Here is a 26,861-nt window from a genome sequence, read left to right as displayed (position 1 = left end):
CCATCATTGTAAATAAGAACTTGTTCTTAACTGACTTGCCAACAAATATTTTTTACATCATCTACAGCAAAATCTTTTGTATGATCCCTTATACACAATTTTAGGCACAGTTTTTGGAACTTAGGCTTTCCTGGATATAGCCACAATATTGTGATCACTGCATCCAATGGGTATGGATACAGCTTTAGAACAAAGTTCTAAAAATGTGATCGATACATGTGGATGATCTTGTTCCTGTAGTGTTGGTAAACACCCTGGTAGGTTGACTAATAACCTGAACCAGATTACAGGCACTGGTTACAGTAAGAAGGTTCCTCTTGAGCGGACAGCTTGATGAAAACCAGTCAATATTCAGGTCCCCAAGAAAGTAGACCTCTCTGTTTACCTCACATACACTATCAAGCATTTCACACATATTATTTAGATACTGACTGTTAGCACTTGTTGGCCTATAGCAACACCCCAAAAGAAAAGGCTTTAGATGGGCCAAGTGAACCTGAAACCACAACACTTCAATAACACTTGACATATGAGCTTCTCTAAGCATTACAGGGATATGGCTCTGAATATATACAGCAACACTTCCCATAAGCATTTCTGCCTCTTCTATAGATGTTATATCCTTGTATTGTATCATCAAATTAATTATCTAAGTGAGTCTCAGAAATGGCTAATAGATGAATGTTATCTGATGTCAGCAAGTTATTGATTTCATTAACCTTATTTCTTAGGCTACATATATTAATATGGGCTATTTTCAGCCCTTTCCTGGGTAGCTTATCAGAGAAAGCAAGAGACAAAAATATACATTCTGCAATCCATTAATCAGTTGGTGTTCGAAAGTGTGGTGTGTGCTGTGAGGTTAAAGCTATGAATCCATAGTCTTGGTTCTCTCATCCCTTCCAGGCATTTTTAGGAGGGAGGGTGGACAATGAGCCTGTCATAGCGGATGTAAGCAATGTCCACACTCGCTCTGGCAGCTTTCATGGCTGGGGTAAGGTATTTTCTCTTCTGGCGCACAGCTTCAGGATAGTCCTTGTTGAGGAAGATGTACATTCCTCTCAAGTTCTTGGCTCTTTCTAGAACAGCTACCTTCCAGAACAGCAACCTCGGCCTGGGCATGTCACCTGGACCGGTGGTGGGATTTCCAGTTCTGTTGGTGCGCTCCACCTCAATCTTCCGCTGGTCCATCTTCAATTTCTCTGAGATCACTTCCCTCACTTTGTCATCAGACTCCCTCCATGTCTCGTGGAGATTCTGCAATTCCGTCCACAACCATGTTGTTCCGTCTTGATTGTCCCTCGAGATAATTTGATTTATCCGTCATTGTTATCATGGATTCATACACAGAATTGATGTCCTCTCTCAATGATTTACAGATTGCTGTCATCTTGCCGTTCTCCTGTTTAAACTCATCAAGCAGACACTGGGAGAACTGCAAACTGTTCTTCAGGTCCTGGACCTCTCTGGTCAGGTCATACATTCTTTTATTAGTTGACTCCACCTATATTTGGACAAAACACTTCAAGCTATTTTGTTATTTTTGTAACAACTGCTTGTAGAACTCTTTTTGTTAGTTCAAAACATCCTTCACCTAGTTGTCCATGTGGACCAATGTGCATTCTGAAAAGCAATCCAAGGATTGTTCCATAGGATTTTGTTTTTAGGGAGTGATTTTGTGAAAGTGAAAGTCGATGTGAAAGTTGCGTGATTGTGAGATATGACAAACTAAGCTGATTGAAATTTGAATAATAAGATTGATTGAAATGTGGATATTAAGAAATATGGATAAATAGCTGATTGACATTTGGATAATAAGAGATTGAAACTTTAGAGATAAAGTAACATAATATTGAGCATAATGGGTTACTAGAGATGTAACAATAGAAAAAAAAAGATATACAATTTGCACACCCACATGTAGACTATGTAAGTTGTGTCAAAGGTATTATGAGAAATGTTCAGAGTGATCCCTTTATGGATAATCTGAGGTATGATAAGGTTAAAGCATTGTATGGGACTTGACTTACCCCTAACAATTTAAACTATAAATAGAACCAATGAATGTTGAACATGATTTTCTGTTAACTAAACTTAAGGCTACAATTGATTGTACCTCTGATGGAGTTTTTGTTGATATCCCAAACGATGAGATATTAAACCAATGAGTAAGCAGGCAAATTGAACCAGTCCCCCAGGATGACTGGGGGTCTGACACTGCCTCCCAGTCTATTTTGTCTCAAGTGCCAGAAACCTTATGGATAGAACATTCCAATGACAGTGAACTGATAAACAGTTATTATAACTAGGCTAGCACTGCCTATCTCTCCCCTTCTAAATTGACCAATGTATTTTATACATTTGGCATATTACATATGAAGCTTAAAATAGACATTTAATAAGTGTGAAGCAGAAAGTGAATATCCAACAGAAAATTGAAATAAATATATAGACTAACATTGTTAGGTTAGACTAAAATGAAATCAATGCCTTCCAATATGGAGAAGGTTATCATGTTTGTTTTGTTTTAAACCTTGCAATAGGGGAGAAAACAGAATGTTGTTTGAGAGTGATCTGTGTGTATTAACAAAGTGATTGAGAAGGTCTTCCTATTGGGAAAGAAGGAAACAGATATGGAGACTAGTGAAAGTAACAAAGTGAATAGTAATTGGCTTTCAGATAGCACTCCAATAACATAATATCTGAGTAATTTCAAGTAGTAAGACAAAGGGATTGAGCATTGGACCAGGCTCACTCTTCAAGGCCTGGTCCATTGCTCTTGTGTTTAAGTAATCTGTTGTTTGGGTTAGAGATCAGCTTCCTGTGGAACAATAGCTGCCAGTACACACTGAATTCAAACAGGCTGTACAAGACACGATGGGAAATTTGGGACAGAGGTATGAATAATTGAATAAGACACGTTTTTGACAATGTATTACTCAATTCTATAGTATGGGTAGCACCAGGGATTAAAGTAAGAAGGTAATGTCATCTAAAACAACAATATGTTTCCATTACGTGGAACTGTGTCCAGAAGAAGTAGATCCAAGTAAATGTTTTTAGTACCGAATATTGAGCTGATAAGCCAGCACCAACTTTTTGAAGGTCCTAGCAGATTTGTTAAACAACAGGTTTTATATTGAGACTAAGTTTATGTCCCAGGGATAGTTTGTACAGAATTGTATGTCAACGCAACAGGTCGAAATGACAATGATTACAAGAGAGGGACTCTGGCTTTGTTTACTTTAGAAGGTGCCTATTCAGCTTGACGGGACACTGTATCATCTGATGTGTATATCAAGTTTTTTTTCTATGTTTATCAATGATTCTGTATCTCTCCCTTTGAAAGGATGCCCAAGGCAAGTGCCTTAGGAGAGCAGTTAAAGGTACCCGGATCCAGCTGTTAAGGGAGCTCCCAAATTAAGTAAGGCCTGGCCATTTTGTTTGTTTTTACCCTACGATTTTTACTATATACATGCCAGCACCAACACACAACCCACCTGTTAATTAATATTTGTTAGTCGTTAAAACTCTGTTTGATTTATTGATGAGGGTCTTAAATTTACGTGATAGAACCAACGTGAAGCACTAAGGACTGTCATTCTAAATTTGGGTTGGATAATTTATCAATATTTATAATTATGACATGGAAAGGAGAGGCTTCTAGAGACAGAGCTATGCCCCTAAATTGTGAGGAGAGCCACTAGATTGTAGCTTGGGCTAACCTTGCCCCAATCCCATTCTTATCAAGGTTGGTGTGAAACTGTTATAACATGTGTTCTCTCTCTTCTCTGTGAAAGTTAATATGAATGTGCTCTAGGCCAAATTCGGGAGATCTCTAGAGATATAGAGAAAATTAGCAATGCTAAAAGAATTGCGTAAATTGGCTCTGCAAAACAGAGAGGTTCTTAACTATCTTTTGGCAGGTAAAGGGGACACTTGTGCAAACAATGGCGATGAATGTTGTACCTTTGTCCCAGATCACTCTTCTAATATGACTGATCTCGCCGAATACATTGCCGCTGTTGCTAAGAATAATTCCCCACAACCAGAGTGGACGACTGCAACTTGGTTGGAATCCCTGTTTGAAAGGTTGCTAGATCGAATCCCAGAGCTGACAAGGTTAAAAAAATATATAATTCTACCCCTAAACAAGGCAGTTAACCCACTGTTCCTAGGCATTCGTTGTAAATAAGAATTTGTTCTTAACTGACTTGCCTAGTTAAATAAAGGTAAAATAAAAAAATTGTATTACCATTAATTAGATTGATCAACCCAAAATGAAGGGCTTGAAATTATGAAGTGCCTGTTTTTTTCTGCATTGATTTCCCTAACTTTAATATGAGTATAGAATATTATGATATAGAAGCTATAATCTAAATGCTTACATTAAAATGTAATGATTATCATCACACGTGATAAGTGATAAGAGGATGGAATGTTATGGAAATGTGAATGTTTGTGCTTTTCTAATAACCAATTTCTGTGTTCATGCAAGTGACTGATTGAACGAATCCTCACTGTCAGTATGTGTAATTTGGCAGTACCCCTAGAACCTTGTTTAGAGAAAGGGATATCTCAGTTTCAAGGTCTCAGCTTAGAGAGAAGAAGCCTTGTGAGGTATTGGTCTGTCACATGCATGACCCAGTATTTGGTCGTCACATGAATGAAGCAAACATTAATTATGAATGATGAATAAGCTACATCATGCAAATATAACTTGTCAGTATATAAGGGAACTAACGGGACTGCCCCGTTAGAACAACTCACTTCAGACCGGTACTTTATGCATCTAAGTTTGACCGTGACCTCTCCAGCTTGCTGACAAAAAAGAATGATTCATTTAAGATTGACTTCGAGTGTCCCTGTGTAATAATTTCCACAACAGCTCTTAGCTTTATCCTTTGAAAATAGACACAAGAAAATATTCTATGGAATTGATTTGTACAACCATGGAGGGTTGATGTCACTAAAGGAACCCACCAATTAACATACTATATGTGCAAAGTCAACTTCCGGAGCCGACAGAGATGGCCGCCTCGCTTTGCATTCCTAGGAAACTACGCAGTATTTTGTTTTTTGACGTGTTATTTCTTACATTGTTACCCCAGGTAATCTTAGGTTTTATTACATACAGTCGGGAGGAACTATTGGATATAAGAGCAACGTCAACTCACCAACATTACGACCAGGAATAACACTTTCCCGAAGTGGATCCTCTGTTTTGCCTACCACCCAGGACAATGGATCGGATCCCAGCAGGCGAACCAAAACAACGATGCCGTAAAAGGGGCAGAAGAAGCGGTCTTCTGGTCAGGCTCCGGAGATAAGAGACTGTAACGTTCGGGAAACATGGCACATCAGCCAGCTGGTTTCTTCACGCGCACCGCTCCCGAACTCAAGCATACTACTCGCCAATGTCCAGTCTCTTGACAACAAGGTAGATGAAATCCGAGCAAGGGTAGCATTCCAGAGAGACATAAGAGACTGTAACGTTCTTCACCGCCTGGTCACGGAAACATGGCTCACTCGAGACACGCTATCGGAGTCGGTACAGCCAGCTGGTTTCTTCATGGCAAGACATCAACCACCGGCCACTGCCTGTTCACCGCTGCCATCACGCATCAAAGCGCCAACAGAAACAAGCATCTTTCTGGTAAGAAGAAATCATGGGAATCGAGGGGATGTTATGCCTTATGTGATCATAACAACATACAGGAACTCAAGTCCTTCTGTTCACCTGACTTAGAATTCCTCACAATCAAATGCCTATGCTGCTCTGTACCATCACTCATTCATATATCCTTATGTACATTATCTACCAAGAGAATTCTCTTCGATTATAATCACAGCCACATATATTCCCCCCCCCAAGCAGACACATCGATGGCCCTGAACAAACTTCATTTGACTCTATGTAAACTGGAAACCACATATCCCAAGGCTGCATTCATTGTAGCTGAGGATTTTAACAAGACTAAACAAGACTCCCTAAATTCTATCAGCATATCGATTGTGCAAACAGGACTGGTAAAACCCTGGAACATTGTTATTCTAACTTCTGCGATGCATAAGGCCCTCCCCCGCCCTAATTTTGGAAAAGCTGACCACGACTCCATTTTGTTGCTCCCTGCCTATAGACAGAAACTAAAACAGGAAGCTCCAGCGCTCAGGTCTGTTCAATGCTGGTCTGACCAATCTGATTCCACACTTCAAGATTTCTTCGATCACGTGGACCTGGGATATGTTCTGTATTGCATCAAACAACAACATTGACGAATATGCTGATTCGGTGAGCGAGTTTATTAGCAAGTGCATCTGTGATGTTGTATCCACACACTATTTATTAAAATATTCCCCAACCAGAAACCGTGGATTGATGGCAGCATTCGCGCGAAACTGAAAGCGCGAACCACTGCTTTTAATCAACATGACCGAATGCAAACAGTGTAGCTATTCCCTCCGCAAGGCAATCAAACAAGCTAAGCATCAGTATAGAGACAAAGTAGAGTCGCAATTCAACGGCTCAGACACGAGAGGTATGTGGCAGGGCCTACAGTCAATCGTGGATTACAAAAACACATCGCTGATCCTCAACACTGGGGCCCCCAAGGATGCGTTCTGAGCCCTCTCCTGTACTCCATGTTCACCCAGGACTGCGTGGCCATGCACGCCTCCAACTCAATCATCAAGTTTGCAGACGACACTACAGTGGTAGGCTTGATTACCAACAACGATAAGACGGCCTACAGGGAGGTGGTGAGGGCCCTCAGAGTGTGGTGTCAGGAAAATAACCTCACACTCAACATCAACAAAACAAAGGAGATGATCGTGGACTTCAGGAAACAGCAGAGGGAGCACCCCCCTATCCACATTGACGGGACAGTAGTGGAGAGGGTAGTACGTTTTAAGTTCCTCAGCGCACACATGACAGACAAACTGAATTGGTCACCCACACAGACAGCGTGGTGAAGAAGGCGCAGCAGCGCCTCTTCAACCTCAGGAGGCTGAAGAAATTTGTCTTGTCACCAAAAGCACTCACAAACCTTTACAAATGCACAATCGAGAGCATCCTGTCGGGCTGTATCACCTCCTGGTACGGCAACTGCTCCGCCCACAACCGTAAGGCTCTCCAGGAGGGTAGTGAGGTCTGCACAACGCATCACTGGGGGCAGACTACCTGCCCTCCAGGACACCTACACCACCCGATGTTACAGGAAGGCCATAAAGATCATCAAGGACAACAACCACCCGAGCCACTGCCTGCTTACCCCGCTATCATCCAGAAGGCGAGGTCAGTACAGGTGCATCAAAGTAGGGGCCGAGAGACTGAAAAACAGCTTCTATCTCAAGGCCATCAGACTGTTAAACAGCCACGACTAACATTGAGTGGCTGCTGCCAACATACTGACTCAACCCCAGCCACTTTAATAATGTAAAAATGTATGTAAAAAATGTGTCACTAGCCACTTTAAACAATGCCACTTCATATGTTTACATACCCTACATTACTCATCTCATATGTATATACTGTACTCAATACCATCTACTGCATCTTGCCAATGCCGTTCTGTACCATCACTCATTCATATATTTTTATGTACATACTCTTTCATTCCTTTACACTGTGTGTATAAGGTAGTTGTTGTGGAATTGTTAGGTTAGATTACTCGTTGGTTATTACTGCATTGTCGGAACTAGAAGCACAAGTATTTCACTACACTCGCATTAACATCTGCTAACCATGTGTATGTGACAAATAAAATTTGATTTGAAGTTCAAGGTTCACAGACGCATACAGTCCAATGACCACAGAGTGGCTGAACCTAAACGGACATAGTGATTCTGCTAATAAATACCAACTCTTATAAAAGCAGCTCACACTCTAAAGAGCAATTGATCTCAGTTTTATCATGATTTCCCAAACTCGTTCCTGGAAAGGCCACACCTGACTGTATAAGGTCCCACAGTTGACAGTGCATGTCAGAGCAAAAACCAAGCCCTGAAGTTAAAGGAATTGTCCGTAGAGTTCCGGACAGGATTGTGTTGAGGCACAGATCTGGAGAAGGGTACCAAAACATTTATGCAGCATTAACAGCCCCCAAGAACACAGTGGCCTCCATAATTCTTAAATGGACGAAGTTTGGAACCACCAAGACTCTTCCTGGAGCTGGCTGCTCAGCCACATTGAGCAATCGGGAGAGAAGGGCCTTGGTCAGGGAGATGACCAGATATCCGATGGTTACTCTGACTGAGCTCTGGAGTTCCTCTGTGGAGATGGGAGAACCTTCCAGAAGGACAACCATCTCTGCAACACTCCACCAATCAGGCCTTTATAGTAGAGTGGCCAGATGGAAGCCACACCTCAGTAAAAGGCACATGACAGCCCGCTTGGAGTTTGCCAAAAGGCACCCAAAGGACTGTCAGACCACGAGAAACAAGATTTTCTGGTCTGATGAAACCAAGATTGAACTCTTTGGCCTGAATGCTAACCGTCATATCTGGAGGAAACCAGGCCCCGCTCATCACCTGGCCAATACCATCCCTACTGTGAAGTATGGTAGTGGCAGCATCATGCTGTGGGGATATTTTTCAGCGGCAGGGACTGGGAGACTAGTCAGGAACGAGGGAAAGATGAACGGAGCCTGGGTTCTGAATACTTATGTAAATGTGATATTTCAGTTTGTATTTCTTTATACAATTGCAAAAATTTCTACAACTCAATTTTTACTTTTTCATTATGGGGAGTATTGTGTGTAGATTGATGAGGGAAAACAATTTAATCAATTTTAGAATAAGGCTGTAACGTAACAAAATGTGGAAAAAAGTGGAAGGGTCTGAATACTTTCCGAATGTTAAGAGTTGAAGCAGTGTAGAACCACTCGGCTGACAGACACTGCAGAGCCCAGAGGAAGGAAGTGAGTGGTTCAAAAGACACAGAGCTGATGCTCTTTCAACCTGGGACCACATCCTGTTATGTGCTCCACTGGCTAGTAGAAACACAACACCATAAACTACTGGGGAACCGTAGAGGTAGATTTGAATTCATGTAAATTTTGCTATGATGTTGTGGGAGGACTAAACTTGACAGTCCATTTCTAATGCTGAATATAATCGAGTTCTTCTTTCCAAAGAGTTGAGGAACCAATCAGAAAAGCTTCAGGAGCATGCTTACCCTGTATGATAACACAAGATGATAACCACTGGGTTACACAGTGTATGATAACACAAGATGATAACATAAGATGATAACTACTGGGTTATGGCGCCGGAGATGAAGGCAGACGTTTTACGTGTCCCCAACCTATTGTGTTTCTTTGTTCGTTTATTTGCAACTTTTTTCGCCTATTGTGTACATAATGTTGTCGCTACCGTCTCTTATGACTGAAAATAACTTCTAGACAGAAGCAGAATCCTTTTTTTTCCTTTGACGACTCTGACGCTAAGGATATACTGCTTTCTCGGTAACAGGCCCAGATCACGGCGATTTGCGTGAATTCGTCAGCGATCTAATAAACCCCCACTTCCCTCCATTCTGCTAGCAAACATGGAGAAAAAAAAATCGATGAGCTACGCGGAAGATTAAACTATCAACGGGACATTAAAACTGTAACATCTTATGCTTCACGGCGTCGTGGCTGAACGTCGACCCTATCAACATACAGCTGGCTGGTTACACGCTATACCGGCAAGATAGACAAGGGGCGGCGGACTATGTATTTTTGTAAAAAAAACGGCTGGTGCACGATATCTAAGGAAGTATCGCGCTATTCTCATCTGAGGTAGAATATCTCATGATAACCTGTAGACCACACTTTCTACCTAGAGAGTTTATCTGTATTTCTCGTAGCTGTTCACATACCACCACAGTCAGAGGCTGGCACTAAGACGGAATTGAATGAGCTTTATTCCACAATAAGCAAACAAGAAAACGCTCACCCAGAGGTGGTGCTCCTAGTAGCCAGGGACTTTAATGCAGGGAAACAAATCTGTTTTACCAAATTTTTATCAGCATGTTAAACGTGCAACCAGAGGAAAAAAAATCTCTGGAACACCTATACTCCACACACACAAATCTGAACATAGTTATATCCTCTTTGATCGGAGCGCCAAGTCTACCCCCAAGCCACAAGACTCCTGAACATCTAGTCAAATGGCTACCCAGACTATTTGCATTACCCCCCCCTTACACCGCTGCTACTCTCGGTTGTCGTCATCTATGCATGGTCACTTAAATAACTCTACCCACATGTACATACTACCTCAACCGGTGCAGCCGCACATTGACTTTGTACTGGTATCCCCATGTATATAGTCTCGCTATTGTAGTTTTACTGCTGCTCTTGAATGACTTGTTACTTTTATCTCTTATTCTTGTCCGTATTTTTTAAAACTGCATTGTTGGTTGGGGGCTCGTAAGTAAGAATTTCACTGTAAGGTCTACTACACCTGTTGTAGTCGGTACATGTGACTAACAAAATTTGATTTGATAACACAAGATGGTAATCACTAGGATACACGTTTGCTATGAAACTAAATAATTGTACTACTGGTAGAACATATTCCCCGTTTGTTTACTTTCCTATTTTTTTGTGTGTATGCCAGTACACTGGCTTACTAATACATTTTAATGACAGCTATGACTTCCTGACACATGACCAGTGAGGGTAATTAAGTGCCTGTTGCACAATGCAAAAGAGAAAGGAGTGTTTATTGGAAGATTTGCACAGTGGAGTGTTATTTTCATCCTCTATTTGTTCACAACCACACACATAAAATGTGTATTATGACAGAGCATACAGAAATATTCATCAAGTAAATAAAACAAAACACATGAGCCCGATGTGAACTAACCTGGTCCCAGGACTGTTTGTGCTGTCTCGCCAACTCCTGTAGTCATTGTAGACAATACAGCCTTAAACAGATCTGGGACCAGGCTATATGTGAACAGTACCCAAGGCTGCAAAAGGGGTGAGTTAAAAACTGCGGATAAATGCAAACAAATCTAAATGTAACAGTGAACTATTATTTTTCAGTTCCGTCCAACAGTCGAGCATCGTATGCCCTTTCTTTCCCATCTTCAAATAGAAACACAGCGGCTGCTGCTACATTAGTCTAGTAGGTTCTACTGGCTTGGATTACATCATTCACAGTAAAAAAAATAAAGTTCAATCTAATTTCATTGTAACGTTTTAAAGTTCTGTGCCTCGTGACACTCATACAACTGCTATGGTTTTAATGGTATATTACGTTAGTTCTGCTTGGAACACATTCTCTGAGGTAACACTTAACTTGAACTCTGTTATAAACCGTCATTGGAATTTGTGACAAATGATAGTGCATGTTGCTTCATTCACCTAAGACAACTTAGTTGGAGAGCACAAATTAAGTATTACCTTCTAAGGTTGAAAAAAATCATTACAAAAATCATCCAAAAAGAGAAACATACATGAATACATGATAGGAATGTTTTTAAGCTACCTCCAACTCACGTCCTTCACATCATTTGTAAGAAAAAGAGCATATCAAAATAAACATGATTTGGAAATTGACCGATCTGTTTTTCTTTATATGTCAATATATGCGCTGTACAGCACAATTCAATACAACTAATCCAATCACAATGAACCAGTGCAGTTTTGTAAACAGCATAGCGCTATTAGCATATACAATTATATTTATAATACCAATGGTCTGATTTTAGAGTAATAGCTTCCTATGATGGTAATGTATAAAGCCAACGTATAAAGCCATACATGTACAAATGTATAAGTATTAATAATGGAGTATCACATTTGATATGACATGATTAGCAGCTGTAACTACCTGATGAAACAATCCCTAATGGATTCACAATGCGAGTGCTTCAATGAACACAGCAACTGTAAATGATCTGGCAATCTACTTGGTAACATTTATTGAGGGTGTACACACATACAATGTATACTGATGTGCCATTTTGCAAAATGTACCAAATTAACATAGACCTTTGTGCCAGATGTCATAAGGATTCGTGAGTAGGCTATGATTGATTACGCATGTCTTAGGTTTTGTAGTGATACACCTTCAAATACTGTCACCATCGATGCTCCTTCAAAAAATCTGGTGACATGTCTTACTGCAGTATGGATGTTTTATACAGATGATCTCCATTCATCCTATATCACCTGCCATCTAACTGAAGCACCATCTAAAGAGATGTAGGGTGCATCTCAATTGTGTTTCCTTGTTCCCTCTTCCTTCTCAAAACCCATTGGAAGAGAAGTCTTGAGGGGAGGAACCTCTGACCTTGTCCTCCAATGCGTTTTGAGAAGGCGAGGGGAGAGGATGCGAGGGAACAAGGAAACAATTTAGATTCACCCACAAAACACCTTCACTATAACAGTTCACCTTATTCTCAGCCCCTCTGTGAAATACACAGTTAGTCACAGAGCTACACTTCACTACATACTCCCACTCAGCTTAAGGTACTGCTGTTGATTCTAGTAAGGCTATGGTCTATGGAGTTTTAGTAAGAATGCCCTTTGGGTGTAGTGGTGATGCCCCATCGGCCAATCAGACATCCCCGTCCTCGATGCGGACCAGCTGCCTCTCCAACAGCTCAATCCTCTGGCCCTGGGCCAAGACCACCGAACGAAGGGCCTTCACCTCTGCTAGCACCTCACTCAGCACCTCCTCCTGGAGCGGGGGAGAGGGATGGAGGGATAGATGGGACAAGAGGAAGGTGGAGGGGGAATGCAGTCACATACATGAGGATATCCTAAATTGTCACTTTTCTGGCACTTCTACCTCCATACTCATACTTACTTCCCTAAGGGAGACCTCCTAAACTTGAGCAATAAGAAACTCTCGTTACAAAACGTTTTGCTAAATCCAAAATCAATTGGTCACATACACATGGTTAGCAGATGTTGCGAGTGTAGCGAAATGCGTGTGCCTCTAGTTCCGACAGTGTAGCAATATCCAACAATTCCACAACAACTACCTAATACACAAAAATCTAAGTAAAGGAATGGAATAAGAATATGTACATATAAATATACGGATGAGCAATGACAGAGCGGCATAGGCAAGATGCAATAAAATACAGTATATATATATGGGATGAGTAATGCAAGATATATAAATATTATTAAAGTGACAAGTGATCCGTTTTTAAAGTGGCTACAGTGTGTCCTGGTGAATACACCCCTGCTATGCTTACTGCCATACCCACGTATAACCAAACTCCATTCTCACCTCTCTTCTCACCCTATCGGATGCTCCTTCTCCTTCTGCTCGAGTGACCCTCTGCTGCACCACCCCCACCCCCTCGCTCTCCATTTCCTTGGCGGTGGTGGTTGCCGTGGGAGAGGCGGCCTGCCGGGGGACTGGGGAAGAATCCGTCCCGGAGCCCTGCAACAGCAGCTTGGGCTTGTTCCTGAGCTTGTCTCTCTGCTTGGAGGGGGTGCCAGCATAGCCCCCGCTCAGAGAGACTAGCAGGGGTGCCGCGTCCTGCCCAGCAATCCAATCCTCGGCCAGGAGAGAGGGCTCCACACCGGCAGTGTCCGGGTACAGGTCCCCCTGGAACAGGTCTGACTGAGGCGGCAAGAGAGGAGAGGGAGGTTTGAGGAAAACTCTCTGTTCCAATATCCACATTAACATGCCACTTAGTAGAATGTTATGTTTTGGGCATGGATTCTACGTGGGACGCTAGTATGGCTATTGGAATTTGGCCTTAGTGCAAAAATGTGTGAATTCAAATGGCTTTGTTTCGAACTGCATGGCTTACCTTCCGTGGTACCGTCATAGAAATGGGCTCTACTTTCCTCTCATGCAATTTGTAGAACCTGCAATATGAGAAAGAGAGGAGACCGAGATTAAATGAAAGAAAGCGAGAGAGTGAATGAATGAGACAATGAAAGTGTGAATGAATGAAAGAAAGACTAGATAGAAATGAATTATAGTGGGAGGGCATGAAAGGGGGAATATAGGAGGGAGAGAGGAGTGGTGAAAGAGAAAACAAAGGAAGCAAATACACAGAGGAAGAATTCAACTAACAACCATGAAGTCATGCTGAAAAACCTGTTCACCTGGCAATCTCACACTTGTTGACGTCCACGCCCCTCTTGCTGAGAAAGCCTGCTCCTCGCTGGGGCTCTTTGCTGCTGTACAGGCTGAGAAAATGGACGTAAGGCGACTCGTCCGTCACCTCAAAGTACCGGATGGTGCAGTCCCCCTGAGAGTGATCAACAGACAAAAGGGACTGAACCAAACATCCAGAGGGGGGATCTTCTAATTTGATCCTATGCCACCAGCAGAATTTGTTGAAAGTGTTGTAGGAAATGGGTGTACTGTACCTTTCCACACAGGTAGACCATGTTAGTGTCAGGGTCGTAGTAGGGAAGGAGAACACCGTTACTGGTGTCCATCTCCTGCACTGCCATTGGCTCAGACATATCATTCTGCAACACAAATACCAAATACTCTTCATTGACTACAGCATTTGAATCCTATTGTTCCCTCCAAGCTCGTCATCAAACTCAGAGCCCTGACGGGAAGACCTCAGGCTGTGAGGATTGGCAACACCTCCTCCACACTGACTTAACACAGGCGCCCCCCAGGGGTGTGTCCTCACTCGCTGTTTACCCACGACCGTGTGCCTTTGCACGACACCAACATCCATCATCAAGTTTGCTGACAACACCACGGTTGTAGGCCAGATACCAACAACGAGTCAACCTATCAGGAGGTAAATTAACTAGCATTGTGGTGCCAGGACATTAACCTCTCCCTCAACGTCAACAAAACAAAGAAGTTGATTGTTGACTTCAGGAAGCAAGCCCCCAACATCAACGTGACTGCAGTAGAAACAGTCAGCATTTTTAAGTTCCTCGGCGTACACATCACCAATGATTTGACATGGACCAACACCGCCCCGGGTTCTCTCCAAATACTACCGCTGCACCATCGAGAGCGTCTTGACCGGTTGCATCACGGTCTGGTACAGGAATTGCTCTGTCCACGACCGCAAGGCCCTCCAACAGGTGGTGAAGAGGACCTAATACATCACTGGGGCCGTGTTCCCACCCATCCAGGACATCTACTTGAAACGGTGCCTGAGGAAGTCCTGCATCATCAAGGACCCCACACCCCCCAGCCACGTGCTGTTCACTCCCTTACAGTCAAGCAAACTGTATCGGAGCATGATGTCTGAGTGCAATCACTTACTCATTCACACACACTGCTACCAGACTCTTATTGCTAATATTGTTAAATGTAAAAAATGTCCCTCCTGTATTATACTTATGCTAAAATGTTTATTTTATTCTACTGAGACATTTACTTTGTTTGTATTCTTATATTTATTTATTTATTTATTATTGTTGCATTGTCGAGATAGTTGGTGTGTATACCATCTGTACTTATCCCTTACAACTAACAAAACTTGAAACTATGAGCTTGGATTTGAATGTACTTAATCTCATGCTGATAATGTACGTCACTGCTGTGCCTGGCTGAACATATAGCAGCTGAACCTGTTGATCTAGCTACCTTTCCAAGGCACTATGAAGATTCCATTGTTTACAGTTAGTTTTCACTTAGCTCCCACTACTTGGTCAGTGTGTAGTGAACCCCTAGGTGCTGCGTCAAGGAAAAATAAACAGGGCTGACCTGAACTGTACTGTCATGACACCGCAGCACAACACTCTCCTCTACCATACACTCCCATACGACTCAACAAGGTCATGTACACTGTGTACAAAACATTGAACACATTTCCATGACAGACTGACCAGGTGAAAGCTATGATCCTATCGATGTCTCTTCAAAATCAGTGCAGAAGGGGAGGAGACAGTTAAAGAAGGATTTCTAAGCCTTGAGACAATTGAGACATGGATTGTGTATGTGTGTCCTTCAGAGGGTGAACGGGCAAGACAAAATATTTAAGTGTCCTTGAACAGAGTATGGTAGTAGGTGAACCGGTTTTTGTCAAGAGCTGCAACACTGCTGGGTTTTTCAAACTCAACAGTTTCCTGTGTGTATCAAGAACGGTCCACCACCCAAAGGACATCCAGCCAACTTGACACAACTGTGGGAAGCATTGGAGTCAACACGGGCCAGCATCCCTGTGGAATGCTTTTGACACCTTGTAAAGTCCATGCTCCAATTTAGGCTCTTCTGAGACCAAAGGGGGGGGTACAACTCAATATTAGGAAAGTGTTCCTAATGTTTGCTATACTCAGTGTATATGAAATGTGTCCATCCAGCTGCCGTACCGTATCCCACAAGGCCAGCTGCCTTTCACTCATGCGGCTGAAGCCCGTGGTCAGGATCTTCCCGTCCGAGAGGAACACGGCCCTCATGGGCCTGGTGCCGTCGTGGACCTTCTCTTTCACCTGAGGCACACAGCAACAAGTGGTAGGTAGAGTCAATGTCAAAAGCCACATGTACAGAAGGTAGAGTTCATACAATCTAAACAATATACAGTACTTGGGGGATTTGGCTGAATCCAATTTTCTTTGATAAGGAGATTTTCTTAAGCAGTGGAGAGTTTGTGTGTTACAGTCCACTTTGTGTTGGTTACTTTCACCTTGAAGGATAATAAAGTTGTATTGCTTGTTATTGGTACTTAAAGACCATAGGAAAAGGCAAAGCGAGAGGGACAGCTGGGTGAAAAATCTGTCTTCTCCAGACAGATTTATTTAATTTATTTCACTCACCAAGCAAGGACTTTTGGTATGGAAGTCATTGAGTTTCAAATTTGGTCAACGACCAAAAAATGTAATGGCTTATTTGCTACGTGAGGTTTATTTGATCTAATTGAAGTTTCATAATACTTAGGTTGTTACGAGCATACTGATATAAGTAGGACTCGTGACACCCCGGCAACTTTAAGATTTCATTTTTTATATCAGAATTTTCTTTAGATGGCTATGCGTATTCATGACATGTGGCTGGTATCAACGCATCTCTCTCCATTGAATACAGGCGGTTGACATTAACGCCACAAATTCTAATATTCAAAAAAGTATTAAAATAAACTAAATGCAGCCATCAATCCAAAGAGAGGAATAGGCAGGAGCTTGACAGCCCACCGTTCTGCTCTGTGGACAACAAATCCCATTTTTAAGATGGAGATGTACAGTTGAAGACGGAAGTTTACATACACTTAGGTTGGAGTCATTAAAACTCATTTTTCAACCACTCCACAAATTTCAGGTTAACAAACTATAGTTTTGGCAAGTCAGTTAGGACATCTACTTTGTGCATGACACAAGTAATTTTTCCAACAATTGTTTACAGACAGATTATTTCACTGTATCACAATTCCAGTGGGTCAGAAGTTTACATACACTAAGTTGGTCGTGCCTTTAAAAAGCTTGGAAAATTCCAGAAAATGATGTCATGGCTTTAGAAGCTTCTGATAGGCTAATTGACATCATTTGAGTCAATTGGAGGTGTACCTGTGGATGTATTTCAAGGCCTACCTTCAAACTCAGTGCCTCTTTGCTTGACATCATGAGAAAATCAAAAGAAATCAGTCAAAACCTCAGAAAAAAAAAGTGTAGAACTCCACAAGTCTGGTTGCCTTGGGAGCAATTTCCAAACGCCTGAAGATACTATGTGCATCTGTACAAACAATAGTACGCAAGTATAAACACCATGGGACCACGCATCCTTCATACTGAAGGAGACTTTGGTGCAAATCAATCCCAGAACAGCAAAGGACCTTGTGAAAATACTTTTGTACCTGTTTCCTCCAGTATCTATATCCACAGTAAAATGAGTCCTATATCGACATAACTTGAAAGGCCGCTCAGCAAGGAAGAAGCCACTGCTCCAAAACCGCCATAAAAAAAAGCCAGACTACGGTTTGCAACTGCACATGGGGACAAAGATTGTACTTCGTGGAGAAATGTCCTCTGATCTGATGAAACAAAAATAGAACTGTTTGGCCATAATGACCATCATTATTATTGGAGGAAAAGGGGGGAGGCTTGCAAGCCGAAGAATACCATCCCAACCGTGAAGCACGGGAGTGGCAGCATTATGTTGTGGGGATGCTTTGCTGCAGGAGGGACTGGTGCACTTCACAAAATAGATGGCATCATGAGAATGGAAAATTATGTGGATATATTGAAGAAACATCTCAAGACACCAGTTAAAGATCTTTAAAGTTTGTCCATTTGGAAGACCCATTTGCAACCAATAACCCCAAGCATACTTCCAAAGTTTTAGCAAAATGGCTTAAGGACAAAGTCAAGGTATTGGAGTGGCCATCACAAAGCCCTGACCTCAACCCTATAGAACATTTGTGTGCAGAACTGAAAAAGTGTGTGCGAGCAAGGAGGCCTACAAACCTGACTCAGTTACACCAGCTCTGTCAGGAGGAATGGGCCAAAATTCACCCAACTTATTGTGGGAAGCTTGTGGAAGTCTACCTGAAATGTTTGACCCAAGTTAAACAATTTAAAGGCAATGCTACCAAATACTAATTGAGTGTATGTAAACTTCTGACCCACTGGGAATGTGATGAAATAAAAAGCTGCAATAATTCCCTCTTCTATTATTCTGACATTTCACATTCTTAAAATAAAGTGGAGTTCCTAACGGACCTAAGACAGGGAATTTTTACTAGGATTAAATGTCAGGAATTGTGAAAAACTGAGTTTAAAGGTATTTGGCTAAGGTGTATGTAAACTTCCGACTTCAGCTGTAGATATCTCGTCATTATATCCAAATCTCTTAAGACTTCTTTCCATTCATTTGCATGGGTGTGTCATACGACATAGGACAGACAGGACTCACCTTGAGGACGGTGCCCCGTCGCGGGTCGATGACACGCAACGCCTTGTCCTTGCACACGGTGCAGATGGCACTGCCCTCCCGGTTCCAGCTCACGCTGTAGATCAGGTCTGGGTGGGCATCGGCTATCTGGTAGACCAGCTCCCCCGTGCCCACGTCCCACACACACACCAGGTTATCACAGCCTGAGAGAGAGCGAGAGAGAGGAGAGAGCCACACATACAGAGAGACAAAGACACAGAGAGCGATACAGAGAAAGAGAGACACAGCAAGACACAGACAGCGACAAGAAAGGAGAGAAGAGATGCAACATTCAAAAACAGGTGTTTACACAGCATCTAGGAAAGCACAGACAAAACAGTGTTCACAGAAGAGGGTTATAACAAGCACACTACCAATCTCAGTTCACCAAGATGTCAACCACAATAAAAGTGCAGAAGTAAAAGTGTGTAGGAGTTCTGTAGTTGTAGACAACTAAAATCTAAACGCAAATGTCATATGGATACAATCAAATGTATTTGAAAAGCATGCAAATAGTCATAATACAGACATAACATCCCAAGTAATGCAGACAAACCAAATTTCTTTCAACATTTGAAACCTTAAGCTATATATAAAAATTAGTCGCACACTATATAAACACCCAGTAATTTATTGGGTCACCTGAAAAAGAGTGTGTGTATATATGGGTCTACTGAGAGATATATATATATATATATATATACACACACACATACACACTGCTCAAAAAAATAAAGGGAACACTTAAACACAATGTAACTCCAAGTCAATCACACTTCTGTGAAATCAAACTGTCCACTTAGGAAGCAACACTGATTGACAATTCATTTTACATGCTGTTGTGCAAATGGAATAGACAACAGGTGGAAATTATAGGCAATTAGCAAGACACCCCCAATAAAGGAGTGGTTCCACAGGTGGTGACCACAGACCACTTCTCAGTTCCTATGCTTCCTGGCTGATGTTTTGGTCACTTTTGAATGCTGGCGGTGCTTTCACTCTAGTGGTAGCATGAGACGGAGTCTACAACCCACACAAGTGGCTCAGGTAGTGCAGCTCATCCAGGATGGCACATAAATGCGAGCAGTGGCAAGAAGGTTTGCTGTGTCTGTCAGCGTAGTGTACAGAGCATGGAGGCGCTACCAGGAGACAGGCCAGTACCCCAGGAGACGTGGAGGAGGCCGTAGGAGGGCAACAACCCAGCAGCAGGACCGCTACCTCCGCCTTTGTGCAAGGAGGAGTAGAGCCAGAGCCCTGCAAAATGACCTCCAGCAGGCCACAAATGTGCATGTGTCTGCTCAAACAGTCAGAAACAGACTCCATGAGGGTGGTATGAGGGCCCAACATCCACAGGTGGGGGTTGTGCTTACAGCCCAACACTGTGCAGGATGTTTGGCATTTGCCAGAGAACACCAAGATTGGCAAATTCGCCGCTGGCGTCCTGTGCTCTTCACAGATGAAAGCAGGTTCACACTGAGTACGTGACAGACGTGACAGAGTCTGGAGACGCCGCGGAGGACGTTCTGCTGCCTGCATGCAACATCCTCCAGCATGTCCGGTTTGGCGGTTGGTCAGTCATGGTGTGGGGTGGCATTTATTTGGGGGGCCGCACAGCCCTCCATGTGCTCGCCAGAGGTAGCCTGACTGCCATTAGGTACCGAGATGAGATCCTCAGACCCCTTGTGAGACCATATGCTGGTGCGGTTGGCCCTGGGTTCCTCCTAATGCAAGACAATGCTAGACCTCATGTGGCTGGAGTGTGTCAGCAGTTCCTGCAAGAGGAAAGCATTGATGCTATGGACTGGCCCGCCCGTTCCCCAGACCTGAATCCAATTGAGCACATCTGGGACATCATGTCTCGCTCCATCCAGCAACGCCACGTTGCACCACAGACTGTCCAGGAGCTCCTCATCAGGAGCATGCCCAGGAATTGTAGGGAGGTCATACAGGCACGTGGAGGCCACACACACACTACTGAGCCTCATTTTGACTTGTTTTAAGGACATTACATCAAAGTTGGATCAGCCTGTAGTGTGGTTTTGCACTTTAATTTTGAGTGTGACTCCAACTCCAGACCTCCATGGGTTGATAAATTTGATTTCCATTGATAATTTGTGTGATTTTGTTGTCAGCACATTCAATTATGTAAAGAACTGTAAAAAACAATTTAATAAGAATATTTCATAATTCATTCAGATCTAGGATGTTTTATTTTAGTGTTCCCTTTATTTTTTTTAGCAGTATATACACACACACACACACACACACACACACACAGAGCACCATAATTAATTGGACAGTGACCATTTTTTTGTTATTTTGGTTATGTACTGTAGCACTGAGATTGAAAGGATACAATGACAATGAGGGTGAAGTGCAGACTGTCAGCTTTAATTTGAGGGTATTTTCATACATATCGGATGAACCGTTTGGAAATTATAGAAGCTTTTGTACTTAGTCCCCCCATTTTGGCCATCAAAAACTTTGGACAGTTTAACATAATGTAGAATAAAGTAATCATTGTTAAAATTTGGTCGCATATCCTTTGCATACAATGACTGCTTGAAGTCTGCGATGTATCGACATCACCAGACGCTGGGTATCTTCTGTAATGGCTGCCTGTAATGCAGTCTCCTCTTCAGCATGTAAAATGCATGTTCAATTGGATTCAGATCCGGTGATTGACTCGGCCAGTCAAGGTTTTTCCACTTTTTGGCCATCAAAAAAACCCTTTGTTGCTCTAGCAGTATGTTCAGGGTCATTGTCTTGTTGCATGATGAAGTGCCATCCAATGAGTTAGGAGGCATTTGGTTTTATCTGAGCAGAACAAATACTTCTGTAGACTTCAGAATTCATTGTTCTTCTTCTGTCTGCAGTCACATCATTGATGAAGACAAGTGAGCCTGTTCCACTGGCAGCCATACAGGCCCAAGCCATAACACCCCCTCCACCATGTTTCACAGATGATGCTTTGGATCATGGGCATGTCTTTTTTTTCTCCACACTTTCCTCTTTCCATCACTCTGGTACATTATAATCTTTGTCTCATCTGTCCACAATGCTTTTTCAGAACTCTTGGAGCTCTTTTAGGTGCTTTTTAGCTAACTGTAATCTGGCCTTTCTGTTCTTCAGGCTTATCAGTGGTTTGCATCTTGTAGTGTACCCTCTGTAGTCCTGCTGGTGTAGTCTTCTACATATGGTAGACTTTGACACATCTACACCTGCATTCAGGAGAGTGTTTTTGATCTGTTGGCCTGTTGTCTGGGGGGTTTTCTCCGGTCATCCACTACAGTGGTCTTCCTCAGTCTACTGGGTCTTTTGACATAATTGAGTTCACCGGTTGTTTTTTTTTCTTGTTAATGATGAACCAAACTGTTGACTTGGGCATGTCCAGGGTTTTTGCAATGTTCCCGATTGATTGATTTTCATTTCTGAGCCTTACGACAGCCACCTTCATTTGCATCGACACTGCTGTCTTCCTCATGTTGTCACACCCCAACAACAACCTCCAAAGGCAATAGCAAAGTCTAGAATCAATACTATTCCCCAACAGCTCTCCTGCATTCACCAACGACACAAATGAATACACCTGCCTAACGACATACATTTGTGAAGCCAATACAACAAACACTTGTACCTTAAAATGGGGGGACCATGTACAAAAGGTGCTGTCATTTCTAAACGGTTAATCCGATATGTATGAAAATACCCTCAAATTAAAGCTGACAGTCTGCACTTCACCCTCATTGTCATTGTATCCTTTCAAACTCAAAGTGCTAGAGTACAGAATCAAAAGAACCAAAAAAATGGTCACTGTCCAATGAATTATGGTACTCACTGTATATGACTGCGACTATTATTTTTATAGCTTATAGTTTATCCGCCATTAGTCAGCACCTCTACATAAAATAATTCTCTGGGTGTGCACCAGCTCATGTTTTTTATTCTAACATTTGAAACCTTCCTACGACCTCTTGAAACCTCTTTAGTTTCATGTTAACCACAGTCTCCTTTAAAACTTGCAAACTACATCAAATGTATTTATAAAGCCCTTTTTACATCAGCAGATGTCACAATATGCTTATACAGAAACTCTGCCGAAAACCACAAACAGCAAGCTATGCAGAAGCACGGTGGCTAGGAAAAACTCCCTAAAAAGGCAGGAACCTTGGAAGAAACCTAGAGAAGCACCAGGCTCTGAGGGGTGGCCAGTCTTCTTTTGGCTGTGCCGGGTAGAGATTATAAGAGTACATGGCCAATAAGGCCAGATCTTTCCTCAAGATGTTCAAACGTTCATAGTTGACCAGCAGGGTCAAATAATAATCACATGCTGTTAACTGCAAGGGAAGGAAACTCAATTCCTAGCTTGTATAATGCATTTGGAATGGAACTGTCTTTCAAATGAACTGTCTTTCATGTAACACCTCTCCAGTACGTTTAGAGCTGTCCTTAGACTCACCATTTACATTGACTGCTACATGTTAGCTTTCTCTGGCAATCACACAGGGTCCAACGTTCGACACATGGGTGGCTAACTAGCTAGCTACATGCTACCCTGACGCGTGACCAAACTGTGTCCTAACACTATCATTATGTCTACATTTCCAGGTGTGAGCGTGACTACATGCAACATTTCCAGGTGTGAGCGTGACTACATGCAACACTTCCCTCTTAAAACACTCAGTTCTTCTTTCTCAGAAAAGTCCTAACATAAGAGGTATCACATTATCATGGACCTGGGGATCCAATTGTGCCCCTACCATGTCTACCTTTCCTTTTACCAATCACATTCATTGATACAAGAGGAATCGCTAGTGAGTTGGATAGTCCAAGGACAGGGGACAATGTCTGCACCTCAAGTAGTCTGCCATGCTTTGTCCTCTCAGACGGCCATGGCATTATGATCACAGTATCCGACGTGAGACAATGAGGTGCAGATAGGTGAGGTTACCTGCAGTTAGGAGGATGTTGAAGGCTGTCGGGTGCCAGGCCAGGATCCCCACTCGTTTGCTGTGGCCCTCCAGTGTCACTACAGGCTCTGTCATTGGCCCTGTCAGCCCTCCATCAGGGACCTCCCAAACCTGCCATAGACAATATAACCAATGACAACACTTTGTTACAGGAGTAGAGCATACAACTGAACCTTTGTTTCAACTCTATAGGCCTAACCAATGACTGCATCTGCAACATTCTCAACACAAATATTCCCTCTGGATAGTAGAACAACTATCACAAGGCCAACATAATGCCATCATATAATAGTGCATCTGCTATGTTCCCTCAATGAACCCATAACTATCATCCAGCAGTACACCTAAATCCAAGCCAAGATCTAGACAAGGGTTGAATGCGTCATCACAGACTACTGTGAACTGCTTACGCTGCTTTTTTAGAAGGCAGCTACGTTCCCATCACTCACCTTTACGGTGCAGTCCTCCGAGGCACTGGCGATGATGTTGTCGTCATGAGGACACCACTGGACGTCCAGCACCGGGGCTGCGTGTCCACACACCGTGGGAGTGGCCTGGTCAATCCTGCCACTCTGTGGGAGAGAAGCAGGTGTTATGTGGGCCAGGTGACAATTCATCATCAGATAAGTCACAACCTCCAAGGTTGATCTCAATACTACTTACTCACCAACCGAAAAGCACTGTTTAACATGAAAATCAGTGGGCGAGAAAGACTCAGAGTTGCTAACATATTGCTACAACCCATCGTGTAATGTCAGCCCAGTAAGAGCAATTCCATGGCAACGGAATTATGCTTTACTTTAAAATGTATGTCAAACAAAAGCCAAGATCTCAAAGTTTAACAAACCATAGAACTCCTTGCACAATGACTACTTTGAACAATTTACATGGTCAATAAAAAATAAATAAAAACATTTACTGGAAAAACTGTGCAGATGCAATTTTGGTAACAGAATTACGGTAAAATCGCCCTCAGTTTTATTCTAAACTTTGTAGGTGCACAGTTCTTCCTCTGAATGTGTTTTTGTAAAATGTTCTGAGTTCTTTGGTTTGTTAAATTTTGAAATCAATGGTTTTTGTTTGGTATATATTTTAAAGTGAAAAATCAGAGTCTCAGCATAATACCATTACCATGGAATTGCCCATAAACACCTTTGGGGTATTGATCCGATGCTTATCCTCAATCTGAGAGAGGTTGGATGTTTATGTGGGCGAGTACAAACCTTGTTGAGTGGCAGAACGAGGAAGGCCCCTCCTCCGCCTGATTCAATGATGACTGCGGTGAATTTGGGGTTCACAGCGCAGAGGGGCCCGTCCCATGTGACACGGGACACTCGGACATCATCGATGCAGTGCTCAGCCTTCCATGCCTGGGCGAAAACGTGCCTAAACTTGCTCTGTCTGACCACGCCTCTTCGGAACGACATGACTGAAGAGGGAGATATTACTTGTTAACAATAATACACCCTAAGCAACAACATGACAAATCGATGTGGTTTTTATCCTCAACTTTTAATGATGTAGCTAGCCTATGCAGCCACACCCCAGGTGAGAAATGTACCATGGTTCCAATATATCTACCACATCAAATACATATTGAGACACTCACATGCAAGTAGCAATTAGAATTCTGGTGGTGCTAGTTTTGCTTCTTGCAAGTCAGTACTAATAGACTCGTGGTAACTGGTAGGCCTATGAGTTCCAAAACTTTTTGAGCCATGTTCTTTTAAGAACATCCTCAAGGAGGCTACAATGTCAAGAGTCAAGCCTATGAAACAAATTGTCTTGTCCTGTCTCTGTGAAACCCTTATCAGCTCAATAGGAGCTGATTGGGGTACACAATATGGCACTAACCAATAAAAAAAATGTATATTCAGTTAATCAGTAACATTTAATGAGGCTGGGGATAAGAAGGTAAGTAAACAATGTGCAACAGCCAAATTCTCCAATAATGTGAGTCAGTCAGTTCTAAAGAAGAACATTGGGGGGGGTTGGCAGTTAGAGAGAGACGACTACAGAGGGGAGGGGGTGCTACTCAATGCTTTATAGTTGACGATCCAGTATCCATCTAAACAAGGGTGTTAACATGTGTTACATCTAACGTAACAATGTAGCCTATAACAACGTGATAGTGAGAAATGTTGGCTTGGCTTGCATCCAGATCATTTGAATGTAAGACTGTCACTGGGAGTGGTAGGTGTAGTTAGCAAATACTGTAGATGCACAACGCACATTATTAGCATCAACATTAATGGAAAAGGTGGGTCAGAAAATATAAAAATAAAAGGACACAAAATACAACTAAGATAATGTGTCAACAAATTGCCTAAAAGTAGCCTGCCCTACTTGGAGAAGCATTTCGACAATGTGAGGTTTGAGGAGATTAGTCGAAGTAAATACAATAGCAAGGAGTTTTAGTTAAACAAAACGGACATTTTTTCAGTTACTCTACCTCGATTGCAGGCAACTTCAATTGGAAAAGATAAAGGCCGAAGACTAGAACGTGACAAGAGGAAGCCAATAGAATAATCCGCCACCAGCAGTAACTTAATCCTTTGCTATGTCTGAGAGACGGCTACACAGCCGACCTACCACGATGGCAGGAAATAATTGTTGTAGATGGATAAACACACACGATGATTAGCGCTCAAAAAAATAAAGACGCGCGGTGCACAATCCTGTTGCAAAATGATTTTCCACCTAGTTGGTTAAAAAATGCGTATCTGTGGTGCAATACTTAAAATGAACAAACATGTAAAAACGCGTCAAAATATTGGTAAATTAAAATGTAGACAACAAGGGAATGGTTACCAGGAATTATGGGCGTGCGACGGGAGAGATGCTGACACTTCACACTCCGTGTTGGAATGATTACTGTTTGGAACAGACTTCCAGACTTCCGCCCCTGGCAGGATATAGTGGATGTGGCGTTGTTGTATCCATCGCATTTCTCAACAGTATTCTATTGGATTGGTTTGCTGCACTAAAAACAAAGGCCTACTGTACTACCTGATATGCTAAACAAGTGTTTAGCATGTGTGTAAATGACGTATTCTGTCAACATTGGCATTACATGATGGC

General features: G+C 42.4%; 1 protein-coding gene across 3 annotated transcripts; it reads right to left on the bottom strand.

Moving 5' to 3' along the window:
• Positions 1–10,694: 10,694 nt before the first annotated feature.
• LOC112214743 (coronin-1B) lies at positions 10,695–26,838 on the bottom strand. 3 transcript variants are annotated; one of them, XM_042298391.1, is made up of 11 exons: positions 26,233–26,838; positions 25,004–25,209; positions 24,230–24,352; positions 23,762–23,891; positions 18,793–18,974; positions 16,260–16,379; positions 14,340–14,444; positions 14,073–14,218; positions 13,772–13,829; positions 13,252–13,578; positions 10,695–12,678 (listed from the first exon to the last, which is right to left on the bottom strand). In XM_042298391.1, exons 2-11 carry the CDS (start codon positions 25,205–25,207, stop codon positions 12,556–12,558), a joined length of 1,518 nt encoding a protein of 505 aa, XP_042154325.1. In that variant the 5' UTR covers positions 25,208–25,209; positions 26,233–26,838; the 3' UTR covers positions 10,695–12,555. The 3 variants fall into 3 exon arrangements, with proteins under 3 accessions (XP_042154325.1, XP_024229496.1, XP_024229497.1); XM_024373728.2 differs by having other exon boundaries at positions 13,240–13,578; positions 26,233–26,810; XM_024373729.2 differs by having other exon boundaries at positions 13,240–13,578; positions 26,592–26,810.
• Between the last annotated feature and the right edge of the window lie 23 nt (positions 26,839–26,861).

Source organism: Oncorhynchus tshawytscha, linkage group LG15 (assembly GCF_018296145.1).
Source record: "Oncorhynchus tshawytscha isolate Ot180627B linkage group LG15, Otsh_v2.0, whole genome shotgun sequence".
Taxonomy (NCBI): Eukaryota; Metazoa; Chordata; class Actinopteri; order Salmoniformes; family Salmonidae; genus Oncorhynchus; species Oncorhynchus tshawytscha.
This window is presented reverse-complemented; position numbering and strand designations above follow the sequence as displayed.

Bases quoted from the DNA above. Each gene is read 5' to 3' on its own strand.
- LOC112214743 (XM_024373728.2), bottom strand. From the start codon at position 25,207: ATGTCGTTCCGAAGAGGCGTGGTCAGACAGAGCAAGTTTAGGCACGTT. The intron at 14,219-14,339 runs GTACAGTACACC...GATCACTCTCAG, and splicing joins TGGTCTACCTGTGTGGAAAG to GGGGACTGCACCATCCGGTA. The intron at 13,830-14,072 runs GTGAACAGGTTT...CTCATATTGCAG, and splicing joins AACAAGTGTGAGATTGCCAG to GTTCTACAAATTGCATGAGA.